Source organism: Macaca thibetana, chromosome 7, assembly GCF_024542745.1.
Source record: "Macaca thibetana thibetana isolate TM-01 chromosome 7, ASM2454274v1, whole genome shotgun sequence".
Lineage (NCBI taxonomy): Eukaryota > Metazoa > Chordata > Mammalia > Primates > Cercopithecidae > Macaca > Macaca thibetana.
The window spans coordinates 121,096,619-121,119,187 of record NC_065584.1 but is presented as its reverse complement, the minus strand read 5'-3'; the positions used below and the strand labels follow the sequence as shown (position 1 = coordinate 121,119,187).

At 37.3% G+C, this 22,569-nt stretch overlaps 1 protein-coding gene across 11 annotated transcripts in view; it reads right to left on the bottom strand.

Annotated features, from left to right (window-relative positions):
• Positions 1 to 22,569, bottom strand: part of CDIN1 (CDAN1 interacting nuclease 1) — a 241,425-nt gene that overhangs the window by 102,760 nt on the left and 116,096 nt on the right. For 10 of the 11 annotated variants that reach the window (XM_050797563.1, XM_050797565.1, XM_050797567.1 and 7 more), the window contains 2 exons: positions 11,207 to 11,272; positions 10,539 to 10,644 (listed from right to left, as the gene is read on the bottom strand). In XM_050797563.1, coding sequence (XP_050653520.1) covers positions 10,539 to 10,644; positions 11,207 to 11,272 — 172 coding nt within the window. Of the gene's footprint in view, positions 1 to 380; positions 7,650 to 10,538; positions 10,645 to 11,206; positions 11,273 to 22,569 lie in introns of those variants that run through there. The other variant, XM_050797566.1, reaches the window with a different exon arrangement.

Genomic DNA, 22,569 nt, shown 5'->3' with positions numbered 1-22,569 from the left:
AACCACAGTCTGAGCTATAACATAAATCTCAATACATTTAAAAGAGTTAAGATTTGTTATCTGATCTCAGCGGAATTAAATTAGAAACCAAACAGAAAGATATCTGAAAATTTCTCAAATATTTCAAAACAAAACAGCATACTTCAAAGTAAGTGTGGGTCAAAGAAGAAATCAAAAGTAGAAAGTAGGTGGAACCAAATAAAAATGAAAATGCAATATATAAATATTTGTAAGATGCAGTCACAACAGTGCTCAGAAGTAAATTAATTGCACTAAAATATTTATACTGGAAAAAAGAAAGAATGAATTAAAATCAACAACTTCAGTTTTCCACCTTAGGAAACTAGAAAAGCAAACTAAACAGAAACTAACTCACACAAAAAGAAAATAATATAAGATTAAACACCAATGAAAGAGAAAAAAGAAAATCAGTATTAAAAAAAAAAATTGGTTCGTTTAGAAGAACAATAAAATTGATAAACCTCTAGGCAGACTGATGTAGAAAAGAAGATACAATTATAAATATCAGGAATTAGAAAGGTATCATCTCTACAGATACTAAAAGACAATAAGGGAATATTTTCAACAAGCTTATGCCAAAATATGCTGCAACTTAGATAAAATGGACAAACACTTTGAAAGACTCAAAGTGCCAAAGCTCATTCAAGAAAAAAAAGACATAACCTGAATGTCTTATAACTACTAAGAAATTGATTTTATAGTTAAAAACCTTCTACCAAAAAAATACCACAGGCCGCGATGCTTTAACTGTGGAATCCCACCAAAAATTTAAGGAAGAAATAATAGCAATTCTGTGCCAACTTTTCAAAATATTAAAGAGGAGGGAATGCCCCCCAACTCTTACTAAGAGGCCAGCATTACTCTAATACCAATACCAGATAAATACTTTAGAAGGAAAAATAAAACATGAACTTGTATCACTCATAAACATAGATGTAAAAATTCCTAACAGATTTTAACAAATCAAATTCAGCAAAATATGAAAAGTGTATTGCTTCATAATCAAATGGAGTTTATTTCAGGAAAGCAAGGTTGGTATAACATTAAAAAATCAATCACTATAATTCACTATATTGACTAATTTAAGAAACCTATATGATTGTCATAATAGATGCAGAAACAGCATTTGACAAAAATCCAACACCAATTTTTGATAAAAACTTGCAACAAACTAGGACTAGAAGGGAGTTTCTTCAGCCTGATAAAGAGCATCTACAAAAACCTATAGCTAACATCATTCTTTTATATTTATTTTAGAGACAGAGTCTCACTCTACTGCCCAGGTTAGTGTGCAGTGGCATGATCATGGCTCCCTGCAGCCTTGAATTCCTGGGCTGAAGTGATCCTCCCATCTCAGACTTCTGAGTAGCTAGGACTACAAGTGTGTGCCACCATGCCTGGTTATTTATTTATTTAATAGAAACAGGGTCTCACTATGTTGCCCAGGCTGGTCTTGAGCCCTGGCCTGCATTGGTCTCCCAAAGTGCTGGGATTACAGGCATAAGTCCCTTGTGCTCACCCCTACCATCATTCTTAACGGTGAAAGATCTAAAATCTTTCTTCTAAAATCAGCAGCCAGGCAACAATGTCCACTCTTATCATTCACTTTTGTATGAAGCAAAAGAAAAAAAAAGGCATACAAATTGAAAATGAAGTAAAATGGTCTTCACAAACAACATAGTTGCCTATGTAGAAAATTCTATCACATCCACCAATTAGGTAAACTTTTAATAAATGGGTTTTATAAGGTTGCCGTACAGAAAATCAAAATACAAAATCAACTGTATTCCTCTATAGTAGCAATGAACAAATGGAAACAAATAAAACTATCATTACTAATATTATTAAGAACTATAAAGTATTTACATAGCCATTATTCAATCAATACTTAGATATCATCTCCAAAAAAATGTGAGATTTGTGCACTGAAAACTACAGAACAATTTCTGAGAAAAATGTTAAAAGACCTAAATAAATGGAGAGATGCCAGGTTCATGGGTCAGAAGACTCAATAATATTAAGATGTTAATTCTTCCCAAATTGATCTGTAAATTCAATGTAATCCCAATCTAAATCCCAGCAGGCTTTTATAGGAATTAATAAACTGACTCTAAAATTCATATGGTAAAAAAGATCTTGAATAGCAAAAAATAACTTTGAAAAGAATCACAAAATTGGAGGACCTACTATCTGTTTTCAAAATTATAATGTTACAGTAATTAAAACAGTGTTGAATTGGTCTAGACAAACCGATGATGGAACAAATAGAGAATACAGAAACAGGCCCATACATATATGAACAACTGATTTTTGACAAATGTACAAAGGTAATTTAGGTGGAGAAAAGAGAGTCTTCTCAAAAAAGGGTTCTAGAACCATTTCTGCAGGCAAGAAACTTATATCCAGAATACTAAAATGTAAAATAAAAATGCCCTACCCAAAACTCAATAATAAGAAAACAACTCAATTAACTAATGAAGCGAAGATTTCAAGAGAAACTTTTCCAGGGCAAACAGGTAGCAAATAAACATATGAAAAGATTCTCAATATAATTTATCATTAGAAAAATGCAAATTAAAAAATCACATGAACACATTTTTACACAACTATTAGAAAGCCTTGGGTTAAAAGGCTGACCATTCCAAGTGATGAGGAAGATGGGAAGCAGCTGGAACTATCGTAAGCTGCTGGCGGGAATATAAAATGGTAAAACCACTTCAGAAAAGAGTTTACTCATTTTGTAAAAAGGTAAAAATATTCCCACCATATGGCCCAGTCGTTTCACTCCCAGGTATGAAATTACATTACATCTTTACCCAAGAGTAATGAAATCATGTTAACATTTTACAAAACTGTTCAGATCAGCTTTATTAGTAACAGCCAGAACTAAAAATAAGCCCAATGTCCATCAACAGGTGAATGGATAAATAAACAGTGGAACGGTCATGCAACTTAATGCCTCTCAGCAATAAAAAGACGAACTATTGATATATTCAATGTACATTATCCTGAAATAATTATGCTGAGTGAAAAAGGCTAGACAAAAAAGAGTACATGCTGCATAGTTCTATTTACATAAAATAGTAGAAGAAGCAAACTAATCAACAGTCACAGAAAGCAGATCAGTGGGTACAAGGGTGCAGGGAGAATTGAAGGGATTAGGAAGGTGGATTATAAAGGGGCATCTGGAAACCTAGGGGTGGTAAGTATGCTCACTATCTCTATCATGGTGATACTTTTATAGGTTTATACAAAACATTAAATTGTTCTCTTTAAATATGAGTTTATTCTGTGTCAGTTATACCTCAATAAAGTTGTTTCTTAAAATACAGAATATAGGCTCTTGAAGAACAGAGAACAAATGGTCCATTTTCTCCAACCACATGAAGGTGAATATCTAAAACTTGTATGCTGGAGAGGGTTTTAGTTTTAGCTTAGCAAGCCCATTAACTGACAGAATAAGTAAACTCTTCCAACATATTTATCCCCATGAAAGATATGAAGCTGCCCGATAGAGTAGAAAGAGCATAGGTGTGGGGTTCACAGAGAGACCTGGGTTCAGGTGCTGCCTCTGTAGTTTACTGCTCAGTTCTCACTGTTAACCCCTCAAAGGCAGGGGCTGACTCTCTACTGACTAACACAGTGCCTGTAAATGTTTGCTGACCTGGACCTGTATTTCTTCATAAAGCAACTATTTCATCAAGACTGTTTGGAAGCAGATAAGCTAGGAATGCTAAGGCTAGCTAGCAAGTTGAGGCTAGGTAAAGAAGAGTCTGACTTCAATGTTAGATACAGATTAATCTCATAGTTTTCAACGAGAACAAAACAAATTCCCAGAGTACAGGCTGCATTGCATACCAATTAAACTAGCTCTCTAAGAGTAAAGCCAATATCAATATTTTAAAAACAACCCCCATGTGATTTTAACACACAGTAAAGTTGGAGAATTATTATGCTAGACTCCAAGCCTTTTTAGTATCAATTTTGACCTGATCTCCATTATTCTAGACTTACCCTCAGAAATGGACTCCGTGTTCTTGGGTTCTTGACACGAACTGTGCTCCCAACTTCACTTCCTATTGGTAAACTCTCTTTATTTTTCCCTTACCCTCTCTGGATGATCATAATGCCGTGTTTCCATTCCGACAATGGCCACTCAATCCTTTGCTTGTTGGTTTGGCTTGGGGTAACATTTCTGAGCTAGACATGACTCAGATTAACTTTGTCATAGTGTGTGTCAATGGGAAGTCATCCTCGTAAGAATTTTCTGGTCGCCTGGATTTGTGAAACTGGTCAATATACCACTCTTGTAAAAATCTTACATATGCTTGAAAAGAGTAATCATTTAGATGTCTTTCTAGCCAGAGAAACTATAATTCCTTGCCATTCCTTTATAGATCTGTTTTCTTTGATGTAAGTCATTCTAGTTTCTCAACAATTTTCTCCTTATTACGAATATCACTCTAAAGGCCTAAGATAACATTTCTATTCTTTGCTCAGTTTTGTTAAAATCAATGAATGATGGCAGAAAACATGAATTCCTCACTTAGAAAAGTCTTGTTATTCACATTCTGCATGCTGAAAAAATGATACTTAACCATTATAACCATTATGAGAAGTCATTTTTATCAAAGTACTCTATATACAGAAAACACTTCCCTCACTCTGACAAAATATTTTGAGGTTACTCCAGCTAACAACAGTGTCAAGTATCTGTCTGAAACAATGGGACATCAATATCTCAAAACCAACTCAATTTTAAGAGGTGGAAAAAGCAAAATATTATCTTTCACCTTTATCGAAGCCCTCTCCAGAGCATTTGCTAATTATTAGTCAATCTGTCGCTTGTTGTTGCTACTTGATAGTATATGGCAGCAGTGCTGCTTCTGAGGCTGCTGTAATTGAAGGTTTGCAAGAGCTTCTATTGCTGAGGCACATACTCCAACTTAAGACAGATGTGATCAGCCTTGTTTTTAACAAGACCGAAATAACTGGAAATCTGTGATTTGGCTAATTGCAGGGTTCCTCAAAGTATCTTAATACAGGAAAAACTTTGGCCATGCTCTGAAAAATACCTTCCTTAACTCTAACTGGTTGGCATTCCCATTCTAAATGCCTCTCCTCTCAGGCTATCACAAACCAGAGAAAGCAATTGCCAGACCATTGAGTAAATAACTGATCTTTAAAAAATACTTAGAGGTATGAACTAAAGTCAAATCAATTCTGTGGCAGAAGGTATTAGCTTAGCATTCCCTTCAGGAGAGCAGACTCTCTGGAGCCAAAGCTTCAAATATCTGACAGATAGAACTCAGCTCTTAATCGTTTCCGTGGTACATACATGTGATCAAGACCATATTTCCTCCGGTGCTCATCTCCCCTCCTATCCTAACACCAGAACAAGAAATGGCTTTGAAAGATCTATGCACCTGCTTCCTTTACTACTGTCCTTTACAGTCAATCAAGAGAGGTCCATGTCCTGAACCCAAGCTTTAGGTAACTCTGCTCTAGCCACTGTCTAGTTATATCTGAATCCATGGAGTAAGGAGTTTATGGGGCCAAGGGAACATCCCCACCTGATGCCTGTTCCCTCAACCACTTTCTAGGCCACCTTCCAGGTATCAGTGACCTCAGAACTTCCTGATCTTATAGCCCTGAGGCCACTCCCAGGGCCTGGATGGCCCTTTCTCTCAGGTTCATTCACCTGATAAGAGGGCAGACTACCAGAGTGTGCAACTCTGGCCTGAGAGCCGTAGCTTACGGGAATGTACATGGAGCTTGGATGCAGACCTGGTGTGTGCTTGACACCTTTCCAGGTGTAGGATGGAGCTGAGGGTGGGAAGAAAAGGAAGGCAGGCTGTGCAGTGGGACCACCGCTCCCTGCACTGACACACGTAGCCTGCAAATCCAAGGAATCTAGGAATTCTTATGCAAATCTGAACTTTCAGCTCTTCACGCAGAATAGAATATATTTTATTTAAGGTCTGTTAACTTAATATGTAACTTTACATATTTAGACACATAGTATATAAGGCTCCATTTGTACTCTTGCTCCAGGCCCAGTTTCATGCAGCCCTTAAAGAAAGTAGAGATTATCCTCTGCTTAGAATTCTCAAGGTATTCTATGTCAAATTTCAAATGAGAGAACTCTCTGAAGTTTTGGGAAAGCAACTGACCAACATAAGATTATAAATATTTATCTAAAAACCTTTATAAAGTGAATTTGTCATTTAGTTCTCAGTTATTTTCTATTTTTAAAATTCCTTATGTTAAATACATTTATGCTCTATTTCATGAAACAGGACTGCAAAAGCCTATACATTTGAAAAGTCTGTAAAAGTTTTTCAGAAAAATTAGGCATTTTCCTCACTATCCTTCGAGTTGAATTCTCAAAGAAAAAAATTTGATTGTATCATGGCTTAATGTCACAATGCCTGACAAATTCCTCAAAGGCTGATTCAAACCATTATTGTCGTCAGACATCAGTAAATACAATCAATAAATATCTACTATCACCTACTATGTGCCAGATTCTGGGCAACCAAAGATGGATAAAACCAGTAGATAAGATAGAACTCAGTATTAATTGGAGGAGGTTGACAAATAAGCAAGCAATGACAATGTTTGATAGATGTTATGAAATTATTAGCAAAACACAGGAGGCGCACCAAACCCAATCCTGAAATGCAGGAAGGTTTCTCAAAGAGATGTCAGCCAAGCTGAGTGCTGAAATTAGCTGACTAGTTTATGTGGCAAAGAAGGCAATTAAAAATGTCTAATCGGAAGACCTCTAAACTTCATCAGTGGCATACAGAAAAAGAGAGAGAGGGGAACTAATATTTTTTTGACTGCCAGGCACTGTGAAAGTGCTTTGTATATATTAAATAACTGATCTTCAGAGTAAGAGGGCAAAAAAAGTTTTATTCAGTCCATTTTATTGAGGAGAAAATACAGCCAATTGTTCCCAGTCATGGGACCAGAAAGTGGCATACTCTGGATTCAAACCCACTATTCCTCCCATTACTTCAAGGATCACTAAATTGAAAAACCAAATTTTGCCCCATGTTCCAGCTAAGAAGCTTAGATTTTCTTTGAGAGAAGCAGAGAGGTATATCAACAAAGTGCACTTTGGTTGTAAAGAGATGTCTCTAATGAGAGCGTGCCAGAATGTGACTGGAATGGCAGATGGAGGGGTTGAAACTTGCAGCTGCAATTTGCATGTTCTTGATCAGTGGTTGTTGGTAATTGTTCGTGTGCTTTATAGCATATGGCCCTTTCTCTGTCATTAAGGTCACTCAATATTTTCATTCAAACTGACCCACCAAAAGTGAGGACAAGGTGTCTGTCCCTGCCTCTTTGAAAGGCCACATGTTAGAGAACATATATGTAACCTGATCTTAGACTGGTAGTATTGGTTTCTCTCTTTACAAGTCATCCTCTCAGTATAAAAGTATACTTAGTAATAGAGGCCAAATTGTCAAAGAACTCACCTTTTGATTAGAGAAATAGGATAAGAAGACTTTTTGTGTGTTGATTTCATAAGTAAATGTATTTTCTGGTAGCCTTATAGAATTTGGGCCTGTATTTATGGTCCAAATGCTTCTCAGAGGCATTCTTTGTCTGCTTTAACTCTGTAGAAGTAGAGAGTTTTGAGTAGTTGTTTAACCAAGGTTCATACCTGGGACTTGGGATGGGGATGTGCTTGTAGGAATGGCTGCTTATGTTCTTTACTCAATAGCTCTGACTTTGGGGAAGATGACTACATTGTAAAATTTAAATGTTTTCAACGTTAGTTAAGCTGAGTAAGAATATCAATTTACTACAAAAGAAAACTCTTACGGAAATGTTAATCTAAAAATTGGTGGCTCTGTAGTTATTTGCATGGGAAATGGATTTACACAAAAGCATTAGTCTAGGCCGGGTGCGGTGGCTCACGCCTGTGATCCCAGCACTTTGGGAGGCCAAGGCAGGTGGATCATGAGGTCAGGAGTTCGAGACCAGCCTGGCAAACATGGTGAAACCCCATCTCTACTAAAAACACAAAAATTAGCTGGGCGTGGTGGCGGGCACCTGTAATCCCAGCTACTTGGGAAGCTGAGGCAGGAGAATCGCTTGAACCCAGGAGGTGAAGATTTCAGTGAGCTGAGATCGTGCCACTGCACTCCAGCCTGGGTGACAGAGTAAGTCTCCGTCTCAAAAAAAAAAAAAGCGTTAGTCTATAAAAAGTAATTGAACAGTCTTATTGTAAAATCCAATCTTTAATCTGAAAATAGTATGACAATTAGGTAATATTAGTTTTTATATAAACTAGCCGCTTATCACTTGAATAAAGCAAAAAGCCCAAATTCTAACCAATAGCCTCCTTGAAAGGCTACCTACAGGTGAGAGAGAATTTCTTCCAATTGTAAAGAACTTCAGAATCTGCTATAGTTATATGCTGAAGAACTTCAGCAATTGCTCATGTATATGAGTTGTGTTGAGGCAAAATACGAGAAGAGGAGGATCCCATACATTCACAAATGGGGTAAGTTCTCCTTCTGTCAAAATACTCCATCACCGGTAAGCTTATATCATTATCATATATTACAAATTTTATATACAAGTAAATGCCCCAAAGTTCCATTTTAAACCTGGGCACTAAATGTTCCTTTTTGAACTTGCATTTCTTGGCCTCTCTGAAGACATTTGGTAACATCAGTGACTTTTGTGACATTTACTCCTTAAATGATCTGGACCATTTAAAACCAAGGCTAGCATTCCCATATCACACACATCGTGCCCAAAATGAATTATGCTCACTTAGCCAGTATATATTCAAACAATGTGCTCAGGGAATGTAAATCAATAGTAGTCTAAGTAAAACATCACCAGAAGAGAAAAAGTAGAACGCAACAAAGTAATATAAAATCCAAAGGAAATTGTATTAAATTATCTATCACTCAGACATCCTCCAGGCATGTCAATAATCCGTAAATCTATCATCCAGGTGACTAGATTATTTAATCAGCCTCTAAATGGTGAATGTTAAATACACAGTAGGTACTCAATAAATAATTGAGTTGCTTTAGAATAAAGATAATAGTTTGGAATTTTGAAGTAAGCTCTAGTATTTGGGATTTAGTTTGCAATTGTTCCTTAGAAAAGAAATGACCAGTACCAAAGCTGGGGAAACAGTCTACCTGCCTACTGATTGCGTTTATCAGTTTTCCTTTTTTAATACTTTAGCAACCTAAACTTATGCAATTTGGTTTTCTTGTCATTGCTTTCCCTGCACTACCAAAAATGATGCTTTCTTTACTATTTCAAACTCATCATAAAATTGCTAAAAATCTAAAATTCAATTTGCCACATTACTGCTAATTTGAATAATGGCTGAATAAAAGACAGGAAACGCTGAACCAGCATTGATTTCTAAAACATTTTGCACTTTCCTCCTCCATCCCTGTAAAGTAAAGCTCGGAGGCCACGCACAATTACACAAGAAAATCAAGAAAGCCATTACATTCAGCATTTTGTCATGATCATTGTTACCATGGCAAGAAGTGGGCTTAGGTTAGCACAGCTGCCACAGGCGAGGTCCACTGGCCTTTTGTAAAACTGAGTAACAATATAATGCCAAATTCTGTAGCTGGTCACTGTTTTTACCCTAGGACAAGGCTATTACCCATGGATGCTACTGTCTCATTCCTTAAGGATCTGAGTCAATGTCATTTTATTATTGTATTCTTACTGTTGGCCGGCATTCCTGTTCTAAGGGGGAAAAAAAATGTGTAGTGTGAACACTTGGGACTGCAATAATAGAAAAAGCCAAAGTTTGGATGGTTGCATTGTAAATGACAATAGGGTTGTGCTAGAAATCACACAGATTTGGGAGTCAGAGATAAAAGCAGATCCATGATAACTAGCACTATAGCACATCATTTTCTCTGAGTATCAGCTTAGTTATCTGTAAAATGGGGATAAAAGTAACTTCCCGGGCATAAGGTAGATAATCAGTAAAATAAGAGCCCCCACTCCTTTCTTAATGCTGAGATTTCCGTGTCTTCGGGAATGTTAATATGAGTTGGTAGGTAAACTACTCTCTATTCTTGGAAGGTATATCATTTCCATCTTTCATATCGTTTGGATAGTTTTCTCAGAGAGCTGAGGATAAATTATTTTAAGGTCTGACAGTAAGCATAAATTTCACATCAAAAGGATAAAAGTTCAGTGTCAATATTGTAATATATACCACATCTTATTATCTGCATTTTAAGTGACACCAATATTATTGTAAAATGAATGAAAAATGGAATATATACTAATTTTGACCTTATGCAGAGATTTTTAGTTTTAAAAAATGAAGCAACATTATGAAAGCGGAGAAGTTTAAATTATCTGAAATGAATACATTAATCAAAACTCTGTATTTACTAGAAACAAAGGCTACTAGCATTTTTACCAGCTAAACAAAATATTTTTTTCTAATGAGATTTCAGCTGAGTATCGTTTATCTTAAAAGAAAAATAATGAGACCTTACCTATTCCAGTAGCTCCAGAACTGGTCATGCAGGTAGGCGTGGTGGCTACATTCATCACCAAATGAGGCTTTGCTTTCAATCCAGTGAATTATGTGCCCTTCTACAGCTAAGGGACAAAGCATTACTAATATACAGAGAAGGCAAGGGAAGATTGAAAATTCTCAACTCTGCACAGGCCTCTCTAAGCTTCACATTAATGAGCACAGGCTTAGCTCTTACCATCATTTATAAATGTAATTACAAAACAACACACTGTATATGTTCATTACAAAGAACATTTATGTGACAATCATATTCCTTTGATTTTCATTATATTCTTCAAAACTCCCTTTCCTAGTTCTCAGACTGCCTGTATAACTCGACAAGTGACATGCCAAGCAGACCAAAATGAGTCTGGCTTTTCAACAGATCTATGTTTAAGGAATTGGAAATTTAGAGAAATAAGTTGAAAATGACAACCAAAATATCTTTAGAAAACATGTTTATAATATATGCAAAAGATTTTAAGACAGATTTCTTCTGAACCTATTGTTTTCTGCCATTTAAAAATAATATTTTCTAATTATTCACCCATTTTTAATATTATAAAGCTAATATTAACGTAAAGACATTAAAAAATACATCCCTTTTCTCTAAAAACAAACGCATAACAGAGTTGAAGAACTTACCAACTGGTACTTGTAAAATAAAGTCTGGTGTTTTGTCATAACCCTTTGCACGGAGCTGATCTTCATCTACAGGAAGAACAAATGCTATTTACTTACAACACTATTCAATTAACAAGATAGGAATATATTTGTTTTTATTTCTTAAACATGTATAAAAACTACTACTGTAGTCATACAGATCTTTCTTATGCATGCAGTGCTGTGTCAGAATAAATGAACTTTCTTAACAACCCTGAAGCGTAAATATGCTTCAGATATGCTTCTTTCATTATTTTTTCTGCATTTTTTGTTATTATAAACATCACGAATTCAAGCTGTCATATACTACCTTTTTTGTAATTGAAAGTACTCAAAATAAAGTAATACACTCACTGATTTAAAATACAGGCTTTCACTGCTGTGAAAATTACAAATGTTATCAGCTAGTATTGACAATTTATAGTCAAGGGCCAAGCACAGTGGCCTCTACAATGATGAAAAAATGCTTTCAATAAAGCAATTACAAAAGTTTAGTTTCAATTAGTGAAACTATTCCCACACACAAGAAAGAGACAAGGACCATGAGATCGCCATAAAGAATTAGTTATCCTGCTTAATTCCTTTGGTATGCTATTGTTTCTGGCATTTACCTGAGTTTTATAACAATATGTAATTCTGAAAAGTAAATAGGCTTTGAGATTTTTTTTCCTAAGTCAGTTCGATTTCTTGTTCCCCTGTAAATATCAATGATCTATTCAGAAGGAAAGAAGGCAGGAAAACAGGAAGCTTGACAAAGTTGGGAAAAACCAGAAAGGTGATTGTTTAAAAAAAAAAAAAAAAAAAAAATCCACCAATATTTTCTAAATGCTGTCCTTGACTTCTAATGGCATTACAATGTGATTTCTGAAATGGGGAGTTCTCCATTAGATTTTGGAGTGACCTGGTCATTCAATTCCAGACATGGCTTTCTGTCTTCACCCAACCTCAACTAATGGCCCGACCAAGTAACAAGGAAGGCTGTGTGGTCTCTTAACACCTACTGGGCTGTTGACATTGTCATGCATCCCATTCGCCTTCCTGCATCACCTTTGATTAAAATTAATGGCCCATTCCCAGTGTTGGGTAGCTTATTTCCAATCCATTTGTCAGCCCAAGACAGTGGTTTCATGGCCAATGTTCAGAAACTCTGTTTTAGAACACTCTTGTGCACATCTTGAAAGGTCAGCATTTTAAATGTAAATAACCTTTTAATGACAAGACACATATTTAAAGTAGACATTTAAGTTAAATTTTGTTAAAAGTCAATATCCTTAAACTGTCTAGATTTTGAAGGATTGGTGCCAGTATTCAGAACAACCTCCCCTCTTTGAAATATAAAAAATCTCAAGTTAACTATTGAGATAACGAAATACAGATTGAAATAATATGACTTTAAAAACAAGAGAATTTGGAAAGTGAGCTGTAGATGAACAAGACTGGACAAGTTTCTGTTCTGTAACTATACTCTGACCACAATGAGAATATTTAATAGAAAAGGCATTTATTAAAATCAACTCCAGTGCCTTGAGCTGATGTTTCTGGTAGCTGATGAACAGTTTTAAAAGCAATGGTGACATTAAAAAAGATAGATTAAGATTTCATTAAAACTCTCCTAGTTTCATCAACCTTTGCAGATGTTAAAATCTGTTTCAGAAAGAAAAATGATTATGTTTCTGATAATAGTGCAAAACAAAATTTCAAAGGTCACCAAGCAATCTAAATGCACACACACACACAAATCCCTTTAAAAGACAGATGCTGCACTCCTGTTCACTGCACCAAAATTACTAACATGATATCTACAATTTAAACTGCATGACTGACTTAATATGAAAATTAACAATCCCGAACCCCAAAACCGAAACACAAAACATCAAGTGTGGCTGGGGATCCTTCCCATCTTTTTGTGGTGAACTTCAACAAACTACAACTGGCTCGCTCTGTCTCTTTCTCTCTCTCACATACACACACCCCTGTCTCTCTCCCTCCCTCTCACTCTTTCTCTCTCAACATGAAGCTGATTCAATAATCATTGTAGCCAAAGGATAGCATCTGGAAGTCTGTGTCACCATTGGTGATATCAGATTTCCATTTTTTTTTTAATAGTAAAGAGGTTATTCCAAACATCTAAAATACTATGTATTGGGCATCTTCTTCCTTTAATTTATTTACTAAACTCTCACTGCCCTAGCTCCTCTGTTTCAACCTTTGGCTTGCTTCCTTCATCCTAAATCTAAGAAAGGACGAGGTAACAACTTGGCAAAGTTCAGACAAAATGATGGTACCAGGGTAGGAAACAGCATTTTGAAACAGGTAGCCTTGTTCATCTGTTCTAGGCCCCAGGACACTTAATGCCCCCAAAAGATGAATGAGTAAAATACAAGTGCATGTTTACCAGTATCCATGTCTTTACAAATCCTATCTGGATAGACAATAATTTCCTTTCTTAATTTAATTCCCTACATATCAACGAGGCACAAAGGCACCAACTAGGCTCCAAGTTCAAGGTTTTATTGGATAACTCTCACTGTTGTCTTTCTTCCTGGGTCCCAACTGTCTGTGCTACATGTTCATCTGAGGTTCATCTCAACTGTGTAAAAAAGACAGCATCTCTTTCCTTAATACTGATGGGAAAATTTTTCTTTGACGTCAAGTTTTTTTTTTTTTTTTTTTTTTTTTTTTTGAGATGAAGTCTTGCTCTGTCGCCTATGCTGGAGTACAGTGGCACAATCTTGGCTCACCGCAACCTTCGTCTCCTGGGTTCAAGTGATTCTTCTGCCTCAGCCTTCCAAGTAGCTGGGATTACAGGTGCATGCTACTATGCCTGGCTAATTGTGGTATTTTCAGTAGAGATGAGGTTCCTCCATGTTGGCCAAGCTGGTCTTAAATTCCTGACCTCAAATAATCTGCCTGCCTCGGCCTCCCAAAGTGGCGGGATTACAGGCGTGAGCCACCAAGCCTGGCCTCAAGTATTTTAAGTAACACTGGACCTATCCACTCCTTATTATTTTAGTGGAATTCCCCCACAAAACCCCATCTGTGGCTGGTGCCATTGTTGGGTGGGCAACTCTTTTTTCTTTGGCTATTGATCTGTTGAGAGAGAGAGAGATATATATATCTTTTATACTCAGTTTTACAATTTATGTTTTCCTTGAGAATCACACATTTCATGCAGGCTCTTATAAAACAGCATATATTGGAGCCAAGTAGTTACTTATGATTCTTTGAATTTTCTAAGTGGAAACTAGATGTTTAAGTAATATAAACTGTTTCTTCAACAGTAATATAAGATGTTTTCTTCAAGAAAAAAGTGATAAAGATTAAGAACAAAGTAAAAATAATATTAGTTAGAATGAAAAAAAGGTTATGGCAATAATATGAAACAGTACTTTTAGTATGACTTCCCCAAATGGTTGAGAATCAATATCAAACCAATCTTCAAATCCTGCATATATGTCTTAGTGACTGTACTAGATACAGAGTAAGGGTCTTCTGGTTTAAGGTATATATTTAAAAACCCAATATATTTCATAACCATTAAGTTCATTAATGTTATAGTTCAAGTGTTCATTATCAAAATTAATATGGGAATATTATCACTTAAAAGCAGACCTGTTAACCTTCAGATTCACAAAACACAGATTTTTAGATAACGGGTGCCTCCGAAACATTTCTGAACTAGTAAAATTGTAGAGATTACTAGTCCAACATTTCAATTTACACACAATACAACTGGCCTAGAGAGAGTTAAATGAGCAAACAAGACCAAGACCTCTCAAATCACTGCAGATACAGGGTAAGTGCCCATGTCAACCAAGTTGCAGTTGGTCTCAGCAGACAACATACCATTCCTAATTATGCAGATATTTAAATTTGATCAAATGTAATATTTTTAAGGTGGGGAAAGATTTATTTCTGTCTTGGAAGATCCTGAAATGTAAGAAAGGAAGACTGCCATCTGCGAGCTATTTAGACAACACCTGCCTGAAAAGGAGATGAACTAGACAGTATCTTGTTTTCTAGCACTTCAATGGTCCTCTCTCCAATTTATCTTAAATAACTCAATAAAACCACATCCAAAGATGATGTTAATTTTCAAAAACAACCCAGGTCTTCATTTATTTTGAAGTTGTCAGGCCTGTCTTTAGAGGGAATTTTTTAAAAAGAAATTACACATGCATAAAGAACATTCTGAAGGTTTAATTTCTCTGGCCTTTGAATTACCCTCTTCTCTAAATACCCAAAATATCCAAAGCAATTAAGTACTAATTACACAATTTCTTTTCTTAAAATAAAGGGCTGATTTTGAGTCAGCGAACAAAACACATCTGAAACTAGTTAATGTATACTTAAGAATCACAGGGGGGCATGAGGACTACCAAGAAAAGGTTTGAGGGCTTTAAGTTTGTTTTGTTTTATTAAAAGTTTTACATTTTAAAAGTATAGTCATTTCCATAAAAATCATGCAGAATTCTGGTTCACAACATCTGAAAATGAAAAGTCACATTCTGACAGGACTTTTATCTACAAATTTATAAAACGTTTTCTAAAATGCTAGATTAAAATACACTGTATGATAAGAAGAATATTCTTAACACCTAGTGCATCTTTACTAAATTGAGGGAGGGCAAAAAAGACATATATCAATACATATTAAAACTATATCTTTTCTACTCTAGTAACTAACTTTGTTTTACTGTGTTATTTTTTTTTCACAACTGTATAACTCAATATTTGGAGTTATGATCTTTGTTCTCTATATTTTTATGTTCCCTAAGAGTAAGTTTCACAGCCTTTTCTATACAATTTAAGAAGTTTGCAAGGTTTCAGTAACAGATATTACATGTTATGCAAACCGTGTGCAAAGGTACACAGAATAGACATGCATTTAATGGGGAGACCAATAGCACAGATAAATGAAATCTTTAGAGAACCCAAAACTTCATTATAGCTGTTAGTTTCAACCTCTTCCCCCAAAGCCTCTTATCAAAGCCACTAATAAGGAATACAACTGACTGCTCTGACCTTGTCCTTTGCTTATGTCTTTAGGGGATAATACTAGTGAAAATTGAAGTGCCTTAAAGATAGGAAACAAATGGGAGGTCAAGAAGCTGGGACAGTGTGGAGAGGCTAGGTAGGCAACTGGTAGCTGTGGAGCGGCAGAGGACACGAATATGAGCAAATAAAGTAAAACTCTTCTATATTTTATACCAGATCATGCTAAATCCTTTTCGTTGTAGACGAAGGGACAAATCAACATGGTAGAATAAAAAGACACAGGACAGGTTGTTGGGAGGGTAGCAGCTGTGATGCAAGGCCGAAGGACAATTTGTTTAATCAAAACAAGTGGAGTGGACAGTCACTAGAGCCCTTTCCAATTCCAAGATTCAGAGGAAAGGGTGAATGTTAGCTTTTGTCTGTCCTGGTTCTTCTTAGCTGTAGTCACTGATGTTAGACCCTCTTGCTGGGCCAGCTCCATGTGTCGCCGAACCAATCTCAATGGAGAGAGGCATACTAGCAGTTCTGAGACATAAAAAGGATCTCCTACACAGACAGATGTGCACATGGGTGAGTGTGAGTGAGTGCACACATGCACAGGACCAAAGGAGTCAATTCAGCAATCACAGTAACGGGTTTGACCCCCAATGCCTTTGGTTATGGTGAGTAAAACCCTAGCCTGTAATTAATTATCTGCAGGGAGAGGGAGATTTTTGATTTTGCTGTCCTGTATGTCATCCTGTCTGGCATTGCTACCCTACTCTCACAATGCGATTCTCATGAGTGGGCAGTAATGTGACCCCAAATCACTGCCGCAGGGCTGGACGCAGACTAGCTGATCAGACCCCTTTCTGATATATATATACACACACACACACCATATATATACACACATACACAAACATACACACACACACGTATTTGAGACAGGGTCTCACTCTATTGTCTAGGCTGGAGTGCAGAGGTGCCATCATGGCTCACTGCAGCCTCGATCTCCCAGTTTCCAATTCTCTCATCTCAGCCTCCCCAGTAGCTGGAACAGCAGGTGTGAACCACCACACCTGGCTGATTTTTATTTTTTGTAGAGTGGGCAGGGGTGGGGGGTAGTCTTGCTATGTTGCCCCGGCTGGTCTCAAACTTCTGGGCTCAAGCAATCCTCCCACCTCAGCCTCCCAAAGTGCTGGGATTACAGGTGTGAGCCACTGCACCTGGCCCTTTCTGAAATTTGTTATGTGGCAAAAGAGAATCACCAACTTTGCTCTGGGGTTACAAACTCTAAGGATTAAACAAATTAGCAATCACCAGCAATCATCTTTGTGACCTTGTGACCTGAAAATGAAGTCAACACAGAAAAGCAGAACCCAAAAAGGACAAAAGATATTAATGATACTGTTTTGCCTTCTGGATTCTATTAAGAGACACAGCAGAAGCAAATCTCTCCTTTGGAGTTCTCTGGTGTATATTTAAGCCAACAAATTCTCCTTTTTTGTGTGTATATAATCTAGTTTGATTGGATTTCTGCCACTTACAACCAAAATAGTTCCAATACATCATTAGCGACCCAAAGGCCGATGATCCCTGGACATGAGCTAATCACCAAGAGCAGTGGTGAGGGGGGCCGGGAGCAGGGCGCACCCCATCGTAAGCGGCAGTGGTGAGGGAGGCCAGGAGCAGGGAGCACCCCATCGTAAGTGGCTGTGGTGAAGGAGGGCCAGGAGCAGGGAGCACTCCATCGTAAGTGGCAGTGGTGAGGGGGGCCGGGAGCAGGGAGCACCCCATCGTAAGTGGCAGTGGTGAGGGAAGCCAGGAGCAGGGAGCACACCATCGTAAGTGGCACTGGTGAGGGAGGCCAGGAGCAGGGAGCACCCCATCATAAGTGGTCACAACAACCTTTCTTCAAAGTTCCAGGGAGCTGAATCTCAAACTCAGCCGTTAAGAAAACAAACATCCAGAAAGCATTTCATCTTCCAGCAGCATATGCGTTTAAGGTCCTTTTCTCAGTCCCAGGGAGAAGTGTGCACGAGCACATTCAATAAGATGAGTAAGAAAGAAAGTCTCTCATCATGACAATCTCTTCAGAAAGGGGAGAACAGAGGCCAAATTTCCCACCCCCCACCCTCAATTTCATGTTCCTGTTACTCTAAAAACGGCATCATATTTTTAACCTTCTGATAGACAGGAATTTAAATGGTGGATTCCTTACGAAATACCCAACCATCTCCGTTCCCTTCAGCCTACATAATTGTATGTTTCATTTCTGGTCTCTCTCTGCCACTGACATCTGCAAATACACACAGTCTTGATATTCTAAATCTCATCTGCTCCTGCTGCCTATCCTTCACCTGAAGTCATAATCCCCTGTTTGTCACATCATAATCACCTCCCCAGCACAGTACTGTTGCTTCCGGTGAGGAATAAAGCAGCAGGGGCAGATGAACTCTTAGAAACAAAGATCCTAATTTCTTACGGCAAGGGACATCCTTCACTAAGCCTATTTGGCTTTACAGATTATACTGTCTCAGAGTCCCACAGAGTAATACATGAATGCTACACAAGCACCCCTGTAAAATTTGCTGGTTCGTCCAAACATAAGGGTGAGGGTGAGGCAGGGGCATAGCAAATGCCTCTCAGGTGTCACTCAAAATAATTGTTAGCGTCTACTAACAGAAACATTCACTGGAAAGAATAAAGTATCTCCAGAACCATCATTATTAGGCCAAACTTAACAAGAATTTGCACCAGCCGGTGGCTGTGGCCCTCACTAATGAAAGTCCCTCCAACCTGGAGATATGCCAACTCAGAAAAGACGGATGGTTTATCTTCAGTCTTTGGTATGAGCTCTTTCATATTTTACCTAACAGGGCAAACTGTCTTGTTGCCTTCGCATTGTCACTATTTTCTGTTCCTTTCCTGTCTTTTTGTCCAAAGCTCTTAAAAAAAAAAAAAAAACCAGAACCAAACCAAAACTGAACAAAACAAAAAGGAAAAAAAAAATAGAGGGTATAACAGCAAAATATAGTCTCAATAATCACTTGAGAGATACAAATCAACACTTCTCTACCAGTAGATGAAATACATTTTCTGCTTCGTCTATATGGCATAGACTGAACCCTTAGCAGAGGTAATGGGATGATCACAATGCTTATGGTTCAATTTAAAGTTGAGGAGTTTTTTGTGCAGCTAAGCCGAGGAAGGGGCAGCAAGTTCAACATGTCTTTTGAGACTTTAAATGCTGATATCTATCTATCTATCTATCTATCTATCTATCTATCTATCTATCTATCTGTCTGTCTGTCTATCTATCTATCTATCTATCTATCTATCTATCTATCTATCTATCTATCTATCTATCATCTGTCTATCTTAGTTAGAGACAGGGTCTCACTCTGTCACCCAAGCTGGAGTGCAGTGGAATGACCACAGTTCACTGTAATCTTGAACTCCTGGGCTTAAGCGATCCTCCCACTTTGGCCTCCCAAGTAGCTGGGACTACAGGTGCCTACCACCACCCCAGTTAATTTTTTTAAACAATTTTGTATAGAGACAAGATCTCCCTATGTTGCCCAGGCTGGTCTTGAATCCTGGCCTCATGTGATCCTCCTGCCTCAGCCTCCCAAAGTACTGAGATAGGGCCAACAAATATTAATTCTAAATTAATTATCCTTGGAAAGAATTGCTGACATATACTGAAACTTAAAACTTATCTTCAATTTTCCCAGAAGACTCCATGTTTGCATCAACTTTAAAAAAAAAAAAAAAGTTTGTTTCTTTAAAATTCTTAATGGTGTCTGCCCACAGCAGACTTAAAGGAGTAGTTAGCTACTGGCAATAGAGCCAACCTTATGAGCTCAACTGACCATCCTAGATATACACTGTGGCAGGAAGGTCCTGGTGACAAAGAACAAATCAATAAGTAAAATTCCATCACTATTTCAGGAAAAAGCAGCTCATGAGGCAGCAGCATTTTCTTCATTCATAGAGGACAGTGACTGATATTGAGCATAATTTGTATCTTTCTTTGAAAGGTTTAATGAAAATAGCCTAACAGCCTTGAGTTTTTATTCTCATTATCGAGACAATCATGTGAGCACCTACTAAGTGAGATGCATTCTCACTGGATTCTCACTGGATCAGAGAGAAAACTGCAATCTCATTGGATCACACATGCAATACGGCGCTTGGCTATGAGCACTGGGGGCACAGAGTGCTTATAATCAATCATTTCATACTAACTAGTGTAGTTCCTGGCATGCAGAGAACACAACAAAAGTTAATTGAAAAGAATGAATAAATAATGAAGGGAAGAATTACATGGACTCTCAGAAACTGCTAGAAATTATCGGTGTTCATTTGTAGTTTGTCTCCCTACTGGACCATAACCCCATTAAAGCAGACACTTCATTTGACTTATCCAGTGTCTAAAACAGTATCCAACTTAGTAACTTGTTTGTAGAATAAATGAGTAAATATGTGCATGAAAAACATTTTTTAGTTGGAGAAGCTGAAGTCATTTATTTAACTTTGACCTGCCTTAATACAATATACTTATGTGTGGAAGTACAAATAGGATAAGTTTAAAAGATAGGATGAACTCATATCAGTACATTCAAATCTTCAATGATAAGAACACTTCTGTTTCTCTTTCCTATAGTGCCTGGCTAGATCTTGTGCCATAACAACTGCTCAGGATGCAGTTATGAACCAAGGAAATTTAAGAAAGAAATAGTGATTTACTTTTATTTTTCCCTTCAATTGGTAAGAGGAAAGATAAAATATGCATTTTATAAAACAAATATAGAGCACAATGTGTGGAAAATTTAGAATGGGGTAAAATATTTTCAGGAAAGTCATAATTCTTAAATATACGAATTATCTTATATTAAAAGATGAGAATATTTGTCTTTCAAATATACTCCAAATTAGAAGCCAACAGAGAGAGAGAGAGAGAGAGAGAGAGAGAGAGATTTTACTTCTGCTTAGCAAAGGATCAAAATAAATTAAACATATTTGCAATGTCTCTGCAACAAAATTCAAGGTGTACACATGTAAACAAGAAAGAATAAGATTAGTGGTCTACTTATTTACCAATATTTTTTCCACAGTTGGCTTTAAAATGATCTATCTATATTTACCTGGCACAACACTTTAAATCTAATTAATCTCTGTGAAGGGGTATTTATAAGGTAAAAGGACAACAGCCTCATAACAGTATTTCATACAAAGCTTTCAATCTTCATTTTTCAACCACAAACATATGTTAATCCAGTGCTATATTAAAAATACGAAGAATTAACAACTTCTTTGTATGTTGATGAGAAAATGCTTTAAAACAGGGCTCAGGTTGCATCAACTTCCTATATCTCATTTATTTATTTATTTACTTATTTATGTGTTTGTTTGTTTGTTTATTTGAGATGGAGTCTCACTCTGTAGCCCAGGCTGGAGTGCAGTGGCTGGATCTTGGCTCATTGCAAGCTCCGCCTCCCGGGTTCACGCCTCAGCCTCCAGAGTAGCTGGGACTACAGACACCCGCCACCTCGCCCGGCTAGTTTTTTGTATTTTTTTAGTAGAGACGGGGTTTCACCGGGTTAGCCAGGATGGTCTCGATCTCCTGACCTCGTGATCCATCTCGGCCTCCCAAAGTGCTGGGATTACAGGCTTGAGCCACCACGCATGGCCTATCTCATTTATTTTTAAAGATCAATTAAATATCCTCTTTGAGTATGCTTCCATAAAATAATTATCTCCAGATTCTACAGCACAGAGGAACAGATGAGACCCATGAATTTCAATTTCAAGTCCCCTTTCTGTACTTGTTTGCAAGTAGAGATGACCCCCGGACCACATTTTTACATTGCTTTTGTCCGCCATGGTGAATCCAATCTAACACATTCAAGTTCAAGTAAGCTGAGGACTAGGACTAAGTTTAGCCCACATCTACAATCTTTGCTTTTTTTTTTTCCCCCAGCTGGGATCGGCTAGTTCTCAAGAAGGAAGCAGAGAAAAGTTAGGCCAAACAAAAAAATGGGGCTGAAGGCCTGACTGTCCGTAGGCTGATGGCACCCAGAGAGTGGTGCTCAGCAGCTCCGACAATGCTGCTGCTTACTTGGTGGCTTCAAACAAAACAAAACAGAAAATAGACGTGGCCATGACATATTGGCCCCTATCTGAGTAATCAATGTGATCAGATATTTCATAATACTATCAGAACTACCTGGTTCCAAAACATATCTCATAGTGCATCACAGGCCACACATTCCAACTGGTTCTGAACTGTTACATATTTTCCTTTTGATTAGACTTTTAAAAGGTGATTTCTTCCAACTTACCCTCTTTCCATAGGCTAA